We start from the raw sequence: 13458 nt of genomic DNA on the forward strand, positions 1-13458 counted from the left end.
CCTCGCGAGATAACATTTACTGTTCGAAAACAGTGGACAAAGTGGATCGTCACTGCTGCTTATCAACAGTGTCTTCAGCAGTTCCTGCCGTTGTTCTGATAACTGTTAATCAGCCGACGACCGGGAAAATCGCACGTCAGTGCGAACCAATGGTATGAACTGGGTGGTCAACAAATCTCTAATTTTGCTTTCCAGTGAAGGTGTTTACAATTATTACATACTAGTTGGTTCATAAATTCAGCTCAAAGTGCAGATACAAAAGATAGGAAGAACACTAGCTGAATTGAGTGAAACAGAATGAAAGGCCGGATCCAAGGATGGAGACAACAAAGTAAGCTTCTTTCCACGTTTTTGTTTTCTTTTGCACTTCCCCTTATGCACATTTTTTTTATAAAGCTTTCAGTGTCGCTGAGCTGTGTCTGCAGTGATAGCAGCTAATCAATTAAGAAGTGATTGATTGGTTGATTGATTGATTGATTGATTGATTGATTGATTGATTGATTGATTGATTGATTGATTGATTGATTGTATAAAAGCTGTGCTGGGGCTATACAAGAGGTATCATAGTAAAGGGTTCCACATTAATTTTGACTGCCTGAGTTTCTTTAATGCACTCTATGTATACATGTTTTAAACAAGAGTTCTCACATTCTTACCATTGAAATTCAGCTGCCATATGCAGGAATCAAACCCGCAACCTCATTATCAGCATCACAAGGCTGCTAAACATGAGCAGCACTCAGCCACCATGGCAAGTGCAGATAAGTCAAAATTCAAGTCGGAGTGGTGGATTGGATTAGTTCTTATGTCATGACTATACTGACCAGACCTATTAGTATGTGGCGTTAAACAAAGGGTGTCGAACAAAGTGACGGACAAACACGAGCGCTAGTCTTTGTCAATCACGTTTACCTTCGCACTATAGCTCTCGCATGCATTCAAGCCAGAGGTATGCAGAGGTAGAAAAAAAAAAAATCTGCTCAACAAACCTAGGGTCCTCCAGGTTTTCAACGTGGTTGAGTTTCTCCATCAGCTTCTCGTTTTCTTGCATCAAGCTCACCTTCTCGTCTTGAAGCATTGTAACCTGAAAAAGACATGATGTCTCTTGGTAAGAGCACTCATGAGGTTACCATACAGCCCTATGTAAGACGTGGCAAATGTAGGGCAAATCATAGCAAGTTAACGTTATGAAAACGCTCTTCAGGTAAGTTTTAAGTTACATACCACTTTATGCAGCCTGTGCAACAAACTATACAAAAGTTACACTATGTACAAGGAAAGGCTAGGCCAGTAAAGTGTCATGCTAACACTAGGGCGAGTTGACACTACAATAAATCAGTATTTCTGTGTGTGTAAGCTTAGCTGTGACTGCCTGTATAAGCTGTCCATTTTGAAAGGTGATAAATAGTGAAACTTTCTTATTAAGATTACATTTCCGGAACACATCACCACCCCAAGAAATTACGCTTCAGTACACTTGCCCCTTGAAAAAAATGCACCTTGCATGCAAATGGTCAATCAATAAAGCTTTGTGTCCAGCGAACATATGCGGAGGCTGTGAGGCTACGATAAGCCATGTAATTTATTCTGTGCCTTAATACAAGTATAGAACAATTAAAGTATCCTTCCTTTACCGGCAGATAATAGCCACAGCTACCAGAAGCCAAAGCCCTCTACAACTGCTCGGCAGCAGAATAAGCTATTGCAGAGAGAACTTGCAAGAGTCTGCACACAACTTGCTTCCTGCCTACCTGCATGTCCAACTCGTGGCAGCGCTGCGTGATCTGCTCCTTTGCCTGTGCAGTTGCGTGCAGTTCATCCAGCGCCTTCTTCAACTGCTCGTTGAGGTCGAAGTTGTCGCCAGTGTAGCTGCTGGGGCTTTCCTTCGTTATGAGCTGTTGACGGGAAGACGGGATCATACTGTTACCACAGTGACACCAAACAGCCCTCAGCAATTAACTCCCACACTTAAAATAGTGTGATACACAGCTTTCAAAGTGCATGAAGAGTAGAAGCACTTGCTTTCTGCCATGCATCTCAGTGCAAATCCTGTCCTTAGCAGTGTGTGTTGACTGACACAGAGAACTCTATAAAAGTACTAGTACTCCAGGTACTGCATAGGTCCAAGGGGTATGTCCAAATGTCCTGAGCCTCCTTTCCCTTTAAAGTTTGTGTGCAGTGCCAGTACACGGCACATGGCAAACCCTTGAAGTCCTCCTTCCCAGCTGCTGCTGTGTCGTCAGAATGCTTACTGGGACACAAATGAATTTATTGTTAGTGTTAATGAATGTAAGCACCCACGCAATTACTGTCATCATCGCTCATCATATCAATGTAGCACCCCTGACCCCCCGAAAAAAAAAAAAAGAAAACCAATCTGCACCGTAGGGGTATGTTCCAATTCTCGTCAAAATTGAAAACAGTCTATGTTGACAAATAAAAAGACAGTTGTATACGTGCATATGTGACGTAAGCACATGACATCAGCAGACAGTGATTTAGCACCACCTACCCAAGGAGGCATGCATTTCACCATAGAATACTGTGGTGAAATCAGGCACGTAGGCAAGCCCCCCCCCCCCCCCGAAATTTGTCCGGCCTTCTATATTCCCGGGCAACTTTTGTTTTATTTTTGCCATGGAAAGACTTTCTTTCGAACAATTAGGCCTTGGGCCCCCCCCCCCCCCCTCGAAAAAAAATCCTGGCTACGTGCCTGGGTGCAATGTATCACTTCAACCATCTGACAAAAAATTGTAGCACATTACGCTCATTTGCTTACAAAAGGGGAGTGGATTGCAGGGTGTTCATTTTTTGTAAGACCCTATCATAAGAAGCCAACAGGTAATGAAATTAAGGAGAGCATATGGGGTGTTACTTGTAGTTTTTAAGTGAAATGCAGTAATTATCAGATACAGGAAAAACGAATTAATGTGGACGAAAAGGCAGGTCGCCGCCGATACAGCGTGAACCCTAGATTATTTTTCGTCAAAGAACACATAACAATGTCAGTCTAGCTGGCGGGACATAACTCATTATAAAGCCTTAAAGGTACTCCCAGCTAGGGTTGCCACTTGTCCGGTTTAAGACCGACTCGGCCGGTTCCTAAGATAGCGGGCTGGCTGCCAGTCCACTCCTAAGACCAGCTGCCAATGGCCGGCTTTTTTGTCATAATAATGCAATTATTTATTTTCTAGGGCCTTTTATAGGCCTCAGTTCAATATACCTACGACAGTAACTACTTATCGTCAATCACCAAAATTCTTATTATTCAACCCCGTTTTAAGATCCCTTCAAATGTAGCAATCATTGGAATAGAGCCCAAATGTATATATGATTATCCGATATTTTTGTGCCATATGCACAGCATAAAGTTTAATGTTTGTGTCTACAATCTCAATGGCCTGGTGGGTTCAGACGTAAAGAAGAGCTTTTTATGGACGAAGTATGTACGGTTCCTTTTCATTGCAGCACATTTAGAGCAACAATTAAAACCTGAAATAATTTTCGTACAAGTGTCATTCCAATAAAGGGTATTTTTATGCCACAGTTAGACTAGATTTGCTCAATGTTGTTTTTTTATGTACATGTACACTGAGTTTGTGTTGCTCAAGGAAAACTAGGTTACATTAAATGGCACTGTATGACAAAGACTTTACATGGCGTCTATTATTCAAGATTACCTTGATCTCTACTAACTCCCCCCCCCCCCCCCCCCCCAGGCCACTTTTTTTTTTTTGGTGTGGAAAGGTGGCAACCCTACTCCCAGCAGCAAAACTAAAATTAAGCAGATGCGGGCCTTTTGGGGCTCTAACAGTGCTTGGTAAGCCATAGAGTGTTTATGACAAACATTTCATTCACAAAACATACACTGCAAGTATTAACCATACCTCCTCGCATGTTAAGCATGTAAGGTACGCCACAGAAATGGTAAAAGTGCTTAATAACAGTTCCTGTACTGTTTCACAAATGCTTGCACTGCTAAGATTAATGAAAAGACAAATGAAAACTTAAGTATTCACAAACCTCCTGAATAGCTTTCATGACAACGTGCTGGACAGCCTCCTCAAGACCCATAATGACTTGTATGTATTCTGGAATGAACCAACCAAGCTTTAGGCACTATGCATGCATAACCCTTATGTGTCTTTGTAAGATCAAAAAGAAACAAACAAGCATCTTGTATTATCAATGTGGCAAAATTTGAAAGTTATGTTCTACTATAGCAGAAGCTAAATGAATGCCGGACCAAAAGCCAACAGATCGTGTTTCACAACTGCACACATGATTGCAATAAGATTGGCAAGTACCACATATGTTACAAACAATATGCAGTCCACTGAAATGACAAATAACAAGATTTCTAGTAAATTTTTGCCATCAGCCACATATTCGTAAACTAGCTCTAAATACAGTTCAAAGTTAACAGATTGCAGGATATGAGAAAACAAAGAAATTCCAAGTCCTTCCACTATGTGGAAATGAACACTGGCAAAGCTGTTTGTTTTGTTTAATTATATTTAAAGTTTGCTTCCCTGGCACAGCCATTTCCCTAGCAACATCATCAACCACGCCTTGATACCATACTGGCTACTGCCATGGGTCAAACGACGTATGCACATGAACGGAGGACATGGCAAAAGCAGCCTTTCCTCAACGGCATTTATTTTTGGGAGGGGCTCCGGTATGGGTGGAGGGGGGGGGGGGGGGGGCGTCTTCATATGTTGCATAGGAAGTCTGTTTTGTGTAATACAGCTGTTCTAAAGCAAAAGAGAGAAAACAAAAATGCGGATTTCTGTTTCACTGTGCGTACAAACCTTCCGTTAACCACACTATGGGACGTGAAATTGTATGCTGCAGCTACAGGAGCCCCCTTCAGGTACTGTGTGCCTTTAGCTCCCGTACCTTCATTTAAGCGTACTGAGAAAATCACGGTAAATTAAATCAAATCGATTGCTGAACAGTGCATGCTCGTAGGCATATCACTATGCAATAGACCCCTTTCATAATCCACAAGTGCGCTTCCCGAAATCCTAGTTGCACATGCTGGGGCTTGTCTATTATGCATGTTTACATCAAGAAAGCCGAGTCTACATTATCCGTGACATAAAGCAAACTGTGCTTGAACCAGCTGTTTGCATAAGTGACTAGCTGCCATTAGCTGGGCTAACTTGTGGGGGTGCTATGAGCCCCAGTACAATAGTTTTCGCCTCATGGCACACACACGTCCAGTGCGTTAGTATAGTTAGTATACGCGCCAGGCCTGTAGCTAGAAATTTTTTTTCGGGGGGTGCCCACTTCCTGAAAGCCTTGACTATTTGAAAAAAAACGCCTATTTTCATTATTTATTTTCAGTAAAACACCATGTATCAAAAATTTCGGGGGGGGGGGGGGGGGGCCGGGCCCCCCCTGGCTACGGGCCTGATGCGCGCCACCGTGGGAGGGAGCCGGGGATCCCAACAACCTTCAACATTAATTTAAAGGCAACCAACCCTGTTTCCTGGAACAGTTTACGGCACATCCGAGGATCAGTTGCAGGAGCCGTCCCATTTCATCACGGCTTCCCCGCTCCGCGATGGCACCGACGTCGGGGAAGCGGAACTCTGTGATTTGCTGGAACAGAACCTAAAAAAATAAAAGTTTTCTTCAGTTCCTTAGAGTTCTTTTTCACGCTACCAAGCGCTATCACTTCCACATCCAACAGGCCGACTTACCTCGTTGTAGTAGTCAATAATAGCCTTGAGAATCTTCTTCAGGTTGCTGAACTGAAAAGTTTGAAAGGAAAAAGAAAACGAGGACATTCATTTGAGACCCCTATGCGGAATTACTTTGTTGGAGATTGTGGGAGAGGACTCACTTTGAGTCGCCAGTTGCTTCCCACGTCAGTTTTGACTTTCGACAGCCAGGATGAGTCGAAGAAGTCTGGGTCGCTGTAGGAGATGAACCGAAACATAAACTAACTTTGATACCGTAGTCAATTACACTAGCTTGTGTAACAAAGACAAATGAAAGAGAGAGAGAAGAAATACAGGAAAGGTAGGGAGGTGAACTAGACTACATCCAGTTTTGCTACCCTACACATAGGGAGGGAAATAAGGGAGTAAAAGAGAGAGAGAGGAGAGACATTTCACAACACACGCACACACACACACACATAGTGCAGCGTATCACAGGATGTCACTTAATACTGTTGCCATCAAGTGCTGCAGGAGGGCTCATGTGAGTTTTTGAGCTGATGAGCTGCGAGGCCAGGCTTCCAAGCTCTTCCCTTCAGTAAAGGGCCGATCATCGGGTCTCCTCAAGGCACACTGGAGAGCCTGGTGGTGTTCTTCAAATTGGGGAAAGCGGCCCAAGAGGCGATCGATAGTCTCTACACAGTTGTAGTTATCGCACATGGATGAATCCAGCTTACTAATGCGATAGCTGAATTAGTTGAGTGAACGCTACACTGACCCACAGTCGACACAGCATTGTAGAAAGAAATCTGAAGGCCCACAGTATACATAACTTGCAAGTGACGTCAGTTCCTTTCTTCCGTCCGCCATCACCAAGCACATGCGTCTCAGTCACCGCGCTGTGTTGACGTTCGTGCGCGGATCGTTCGGCGTAGTGCGCGTGTTTTGATCGTTTGCCTTGCGCTTATGACAAACGCGAATAGTCCAGGACATTATGCAACCTGCAGTGTCGTCAGTGTTGTCGCACGTAATAGTTGAAACAACTTCGCACGAGTCACCTACAGCGGCACTCTTCGCCGCCTGAATTTTACGGCGCTCTAACTGCACAGATTTCGTCGCTGATTGCTGCATAAAACCATGGCCCAATAACATGTTTCGCGCACAGTCGGGGTTCATTTTACCGAAGAGCTAAGAGGGCCTCCCGGAAAGCAAGGTGCAATCGCTGTGTTCAATTTGGTGCTTCACGTTTTGACAAAAATTGACCTCACGCATAACTCCGTGGTGATACACTCGGCGAAAAGGTGACGAGATTCAGAAGCACAACCTGCCTGTTATGAAGTGACACCCGCACACACAAACGTTGTGCAACGTCTGAAGTCCTTCCTGTTTACGCGTGCATAATCCATGTGCTCCGCTTCTCGGACAGCTAATTCGTACGCACGGGTTTTTGATTATGTTTGGCAAACAGTACATCCCCGCGTCTGGTCTTCGTTTTATTATTGATTTACACTTCTCGTGCAGCAGCCAAATATCGCACAAATCGCCGTTGCGATGTGCAGCGTTGACGGGAAACGCGAGAGCCGCACATCTTGAGTCGGTGTCGTCTGCTGCCAAGTGCTCGGTAATGGAGGCACATGCCGCGAAATCGTATCCGAGTTCCGCGGTGTGACGTAGTCGCAAGTTATGTATACTTATTAACCAATGTGTATAACTTTTAAACAGCTGGATGTTAGTATTCAACGCCGTTGTTAACGCTTCTGTTACAGGAAAGGGATGCAATTTGATTCTTTTAGACAATTAGGGGCATTGTATGAACTAACAAAAATGGGAACTTATGATTTTTTTTCCTTGACGCTGTTAAGCTGACGGTACTGGGTAGTCGTTCCGCGACTATTATGACTGCGAGAATTTCAGTTTCGTAACAGCATAAAGTGGTTTATAGCTTTAAGATATTGAGCGCAAACGTTCTGGTGAACCCCGATACAAAATAAATTCAAATTGCGCCGTCTCCTCCTTCCCCTTCACATACGTTTTTTAGTTGTTTTGAGATTAATATCGTTGTCATTGGTCATCGAGTTCGGGTTACCGCTCGTCTTTAATGAGCGAGAGCGGCTTTGTTTACGTACGAACTCGAACACATAAGAGCACAGGTGTTTAACTCGGTATTACCTCCCCTCGCCATTCACGGCAGTGTGACAAATAGATCGTTAAGACATCCCGCAGTGGAGGAAGCACGCACGCAAAGTCAACGTAAAGGGCAATCGGGGGCGACGTCGCTTCTTTAGTTCGGTGCAGTAGAAAGTGCGTCACCGCCACATCAACGTCCGCATTGGACGCATAGGTGAACGCCGTACGGTCTAGAACTGAATTCTTCACGACAGGAGAGGTAACTTACGGTTTACTGCAACGGCACACACGCCAGGAAATTGCGTGCATCAACTTACATTTTGTGCAGTACCTGGGCGAGCGCAACTCCATCGGACAGCTGATCGACGGTCTTGTGCGGGGCAGAAACATTGAACGTCTGAAGCTGCACAGAATATCGCGGGAAAGCAGTTCAAAGGTGAGGCACGCCTTAGGCGCTGTAAAAAGGTCCGGCACTGGACGTCAGCTCAGAAGAACGCCAACTAACGTTGGCCCATATTAAACAAGGATATGTGTGCCACAGGCAGCTACCATTCAACCTTCATAGCGGGATCTCGTACGTAGAAAAAACGATCACAAACATTCAACTACGACAAGGAGAGTTTGCGCTACGTACCCAGCTGATCAGGCTGTCGGTGATCGAGTTCATGGTTGAATTAAAATAATAAAAAACACGCTAAAATACGAGAGAGAGATAAACGTTCACATCGACGCCTTTGCCATTTTTTACTCTCCCTTGACGTTTGACACCGTTTTACTCGTGCTTTTCGGAACCGCATTTGACGTAAATAAGGTATTTACTTACGTAGCAACAAAACTGCAGCTAGTATTAAAAATTACAACTTAAGTTTACAAATTGTAAGATTTATTTTAAATTTAAGGTTATGAGACAGTTGTCACGGCTGTAACTGCGTTGTGACGGATGTAATTCTCAACTGCGGCTGCGAAGCGTCAGCTTTCTCAACACGAAGAGCATGGTCAGTCTGCTAGCAATGGCTTTCGTTGTTTTCGTTCTTAGTCGCCGTGTTTATTTGACGCGCAGTAGGCGTTCCTGACGATATCTCGGCATGAAAAAGCTGCAATGTTACTCGTAAGATCTATATGCACGGTTCTCAGGCAAATCAAGCGCGAAAAGACGATTGTCAACAGCTCTGTCATCGATCCGGCAAAGTGGATGCTGTGCCTACGATTCGCGCACGTCAACAGAGGCACGAACTCTGAGAACACGTCTAGTAATAGTAAGAGAAAGGCTCACTTTGACTCGGCGCTCTCGCACGAGTCTTGCGACGCGACCCTCGACTCCCAGGTGTTGCAACTGCTCAGCGCGTTGAGACTCGCGGACGCCTTGGCGCTGACCGTGAAGTCGTTCGCCGCCGACCACCGCAGGTATCCGAGCTCCAAGACAGCGACCGCCCTCATTTCGGCGCTGGCCCGAGCTGGAGACGTGGAAGGACTGCGAAAAATGCGCGATGTCGTGGACATCCTCTACCCGAACGTGTCCGCCGACGCACTCCGATTCGAACACTACGACGCCGAAGCGCTCTCGCGCTCGGGTCGCGCGGCGGAGGCGATACTAAAGTTCGAGACACTCTTCTTGTCGCACAAGGGTCACCGCACCAAGATCTGCTCCCTGCTCACGTTTCTCGCCGCGTACCTCGTGAACAACGACATGGTCGAGGATGTGGCACTTTTGGCTCGCATGTGCGAGAGGCTAGCCGATCGCGGCTACTTCCATCCGCTGACCAACGTGTGGAAGGTATTCTTCCTGAGCGAGAGGCGACGCTACCACGCCACAGCCTCCGAACTGGTCGAGGCGGCTCGCCTGCGTCCCCGGGCCAAGCCTTTCTTCCAGAAGAAAGTCAACTCCGTCATCTCGCACGCAGTGGACAGATGCGACGTGGACATGGTGCAGAGGTTGCTCAACGTCGTCCTCTACTTGGGCATGCCGGAGTGCTGCGGGCTCGTGCTCAGCTTCCTGCTAGAGTTCTACTGTGAGTCGATCGCCGGAGTTGCTTGCTCTGCTGCAGTGTTGGCGTGGAATTGAGCCACGCAGTTCTACACGCCTGCTGTACAGAATTACGAAGAAGTCCAAAATTAATTGTAGTTGTGGCTGGGGGAGGAATAACGCATTGTGTAAGAAAAGGTTACAAAGTATGCTTGGATGGTGGAAACTTGGGCTTGCTTCATAATCTTCAGGTCGTATAGCACAGGTATAGCACGCACAACGTTCGACATAAGGGCAAAACGCATGCAGCACTTTGTTCACTGTCTTGTCCTTGTATAAATGTTCAACCTATGCTGTACAACTCGAAGAGTACTTTTAGATGTTTGTCGAACCTTGGTGCAGGAGTGGCAGCATTTACATGATTGTGTCCCTTTTCTGGTGAACAGCCTCTTTCATACCGCCTCTTATCCACTTTGTATCGTAAAGCTCATACTTTTTATCTGCAAAAGATGCCGGGAAAAGATTGGTTTGCATAACTCGAATACTACAAAGAACCTTATAAACCCTTCGGAATGTGGCTGGAGAAACCAATACTGTTTTCACTGCTGTGCATAACAACATATGTATTTGTAGCACTGCACAGCTGCCATTCGGAAGAATAGATCTCTTGCGTGTTTTCTATAGATAAAAATGGAAAGTCTTTAGTGGATGCAAAAAGGGCAGTGAGGCTTGGCAGGCTGTTTGCTGGACCCAACGTGTTTAACAGCTCCGAGCTTTCAAATGCATCGAAAAGTTTAAATGTCAAAATTAAAGCAGTTGTTATTCATCCTAAGCCATCGGTAACGGCCCTTAAGCAATACTCTGGCTAGGTGTTGACTTGTGCACGAGCTGTCCGGTCACTTCACATTTGTACATCTGTCGTAGGAGGATGCAAGATGACATGCAGTTCTCTTCTTACAGGTGATGCAGACAACCTCAAGAGCGCGCAGAAGACTTTCGAACACTCGGAAGCCTATGGCATCGAACTGAACCCGGTGACCTTTTACCGCTACACGTGTTTCCTGAGTTCTCGGGGGATCCAAATACCACACGACATGCTGCTCAAGAAGTACAAAATGGACCCCAAGAATGCTAAAGATACTGCAAGGCAGAACAATGTCAAGTTTAAGTTTTAGCAACCTTGGTGACTTAGTTTATATGCAAAAGTACACTGTTTGTTCCAAGACTAAAACAATCTGCTGCAAGTCTGCCACGGTGGTATAGTGGTTATGGTGCTTATCCGCTGACCCAAAGGGCACGAGTTTGATCCCTGCCGCGGTGGTCGTATTTCGATGGTGGCAAGATTCTAGAGGCCCGCGTTCTGTGCAATTTCAGGGCACATAAAAGAACACCAGATGGTCGAAATTTTTGGAGCCCTCCACTACGGCATGCTAATTCATATTGTGGTTTTGGCATGCAAAACCGCATCATTATAACATGCTGCTGCTAGACCATTAAACATGATTTTGACGAAAGTGGATGTTTGCATTTTTCAGTACCATTCCAGTGCTAAAACCAAGTTTGTGGAAGCATAGGCACATAAAAATGAACACCACAGCATTCTAATTCGAACAGACTCTGCAGCACATATCTATGTTGTATTCCATTATCGTTCCACATATCACAAATGCACATTAGATTTTAAAAAAATTAAGGGGTGCAATTGCATGCAATAATGAGTCCAAGACTTCTGTAAGACCCATATACGATTTTATTAGATCAAAAGTTGTGTGGTCGGGGAAAAAAGAAGAGTCCATCCACAAAACGATCAATCTTCCCTGTGGTCACACTAGTAAAAAATTTTTCTGTCACTATTTACACCACATTCACTCAAACACATACATACTCAAGTGCTGTGCTATAAAAAACCTGTGTTAATCTCTTTCTACTGGTAAGCATATTACAAGTGTCCATTCCCTCGCAGAAAAAGGCACTTGGGAGAAAAACTCTGCGAGGGGCATACTACGTTTACCCGCCTTGAAGTAAGGCCCCCACATAATAGATTTAGCGTAGTGTACTAGTAAAGCCATATTCTCGGCAGATCACCTTTTCTGGGTATCGCTTACAGTCTATATTTAACTGGCCATGCCAGCATGCAGAATACCTTTAAAGGGGTCTTGTTGAAAAAACGCATCCTGCGGAAAGCTGACACGGCTATGAACTGCTCAGCCAAATATTGCAGTCGTGCGCGGCGCGTAAAGGCTAAGACGGAATGCGAAGTTGCTGTTTTCTCAGGCGCCCTCTTTTCAAACAGAGGCCGGTTCTCACTCTCGTCGGTGGGCGGCGCGTCTGCCCGTTGACGTCGCGATCTGCATCTCCACGTCGCAAAAGACATTGCATCCTCGTTGGCCGATAGCCGACTTAAATCGAGAGCGGCGTTCGGATCAGATGCACTTCTTGCCATGGTGTGCTGCCACTTGCTGGCGCCGCACTTTTCAGTACACGATAGCCGCACTCGCGCACGCGAATCACAGCAGGAGAGCGATCGGGTTTCATGACGCGCGCTGACGTAACTTCTTTTCCCCGTGCCATCCCTCCCTGTGTAGCTTCCAGTGCGCTCGTCGGCACAAGAAAAGAGAGAAAGCACTGAGAGCGTGCGCCAAACCCCCGTAACTCCGTTCATTCTTGACGGATTCGAGAAATTTTTGCGGCAATCGATTCGGGAGGCAGTAAACTCCGATACTGAGGTCATTAGATCATTACTTGGAAAAGTGGTTCATGACCCCTTTAATCTCGTCGAGTGTACACATCATCAAGCTGAGGCATCCCCGAAAGTATGCAGTTGAGAATGCTGGCCCAATATACAGGATGCTTCGCAACTGTTTGATACACAACTGGTGACGATGTCTAGTGATACTGTACTGAATCAAAGCACACAAACTATTACCGTTATACTTCTGGGATAAACATGTTTGGATTGCATACTCGCAAGGGCATTGTCATTATCTTTTTCTTCCTAAACAGAATTCTCTTCTAACGCATTCTTTAGCTTAGTGTCACATCGTTGTATTTGAGTCAACTGAAAGTTTGATAAAAATGAACAGAGAAATAATGAAGTAAACCTAAACTTGTTCTTGTTATCATCAACATGTAACAAATACATGTTTAGAAAGAAAATTAGATATATTGATAGACTTTGATAAAACATGGTTTGGCTGCCTCCACTAAGTTGGAAAAAAGCATTGAAAAGGAAAACTGTACAGGCAAAGATTACCAACATGACAAGCACCGGGACGGCACATTATATTTTAAAAAATGCAAAACCGACTTTCCCAGAGCATTCAATTCTTGCAGGGAACAGCAAGAAAGACTCTAAGCCCGCATTACTAATTTAAGAAGGCAGCAGATACTATGTGAAAAGAAACGGTGGCTAGTAAAGGGGAAGGGATAACTTCACATAACGCAATCATCCGCTGCTACGAATTGATCGCACATCTCGCATAAAATTCAAACGTGTCAGCATCGGTCCCTGCCAATGACATTCATGTGCGTTCCCTTTACGTGTGGCAATCGATTTCAATGAAAATGTCCACAAAACATTGCATCTTGATTGTCCGACTGCACAGTACACAGCTGGCGTTTTACCCTAGCTGAAACTTGTATTAGCATCGGCAAGTGACTGATGACTGTCGCAAAGCACGGTGCGTGAACAGTAAA

At 45.1% G+C, this 13458-nt stretch overlaps 2 protein-coding genes across 6 annotated transcripts in view; one reads left to right on the forward strand and one right to left on the reverse strand.

Annotated features, from left to right (window-relative positions):
* LOC119404834 (protein Hook homolog 3) overlaps window positions 1-8572 on the reverse strand; it is a 36657-nt gene extending 28085 nt beyond the window's left edge. For all 5 annotated transcript variants that reach the window (XM_037671508.2, XM_037671506.2, XM_049419032.1 and 2 more), the window contains exons 1-8: window positions 8434-8572; window positions 8117-8202; window positions 5855-5927; window positions 5712-5762; window positions 5490-5622; window positions 4024-4091; window positions 1752-1895; window positions 990-1084 (exon numbers count right to left, since the gene is read on the reverse strand). In XM_037671508.2, the coding sequence (XP_037527436.1) occupies window positions 990-1084; window positions 1752-1895; window positions 4024-4091; window positions 5490-5622; window positions 5712-5762; window positions 5855-5927; window positions 8117-8202; window positions 8434-8466 (683 nt within the window). In that variant the 5' untranslated portion in view covers window positions 8467-8572. The remainder of the gene's footprint in view (window positions 1-989; window positions 1085-1751; window positions 1896-4023; window positions 4092-5489; window positions 5623-5711; window positions 5763-5854; window positions 5928-8116; window positions 8203-8433) is intronic.
* A 195-nt stretch (window positions 8573-8767) lies between these two features.
* LOC119404835 (uncharacterized) lies at window positions 8768-11276 on the forward strand. Its single transcript, XM_037671509.2, has 2 exons — window positions 8768-9808; window positions 10723-11276. Exons 1-2 carry the CDS (start codon window positions 8899-8901, stop codon window positions 10935-10937), a joined length of 1125 nt encoding a protein of 374 aa, XP_037527437.1. The 5' UTR covers window positions 8768-8898; the 3' UTR covers window positions 10938-11276.
* The last annotated feature ends 2182 nt before the right edge of the window (window positions 11277-13458 follow it).

The sequence above is a fragment of the Rhipicephalus sanguineus genome, chromosome 9, assembly GCF_013339695.2.
Source record: "Rhipicephalus sanguineus isolate Rsan-2018 chromosome 9, BIME_Rsan_1.4, whole genome shotgun sequence".
Taxonomy (NCBI): domain Eukaryota; kingdom Metazoa; phylum Arthropoda; class Arachnida; order Ixodida; family Ixodidae; genus Rhipicephalus; species Rhipicephalus sanguineus.

Excerpts from the sequence above, each read along its gene's own strand:
- LOC119404835 (XM_037671509.2), top strand. The coding sequence starts at position 8,899 with ATGTTACTCGTAAGATCTATATGCACGGTTCTCAGGCAAATCAAGCGC. Across the intron at positions 9,809-10,722 it reads CTTCCTGCTAGAGTTCTACT|GTGATGCAGACAACCTCAAG; the intron begins GTGAGTCGATCG and ends CTCTTCTTACAG.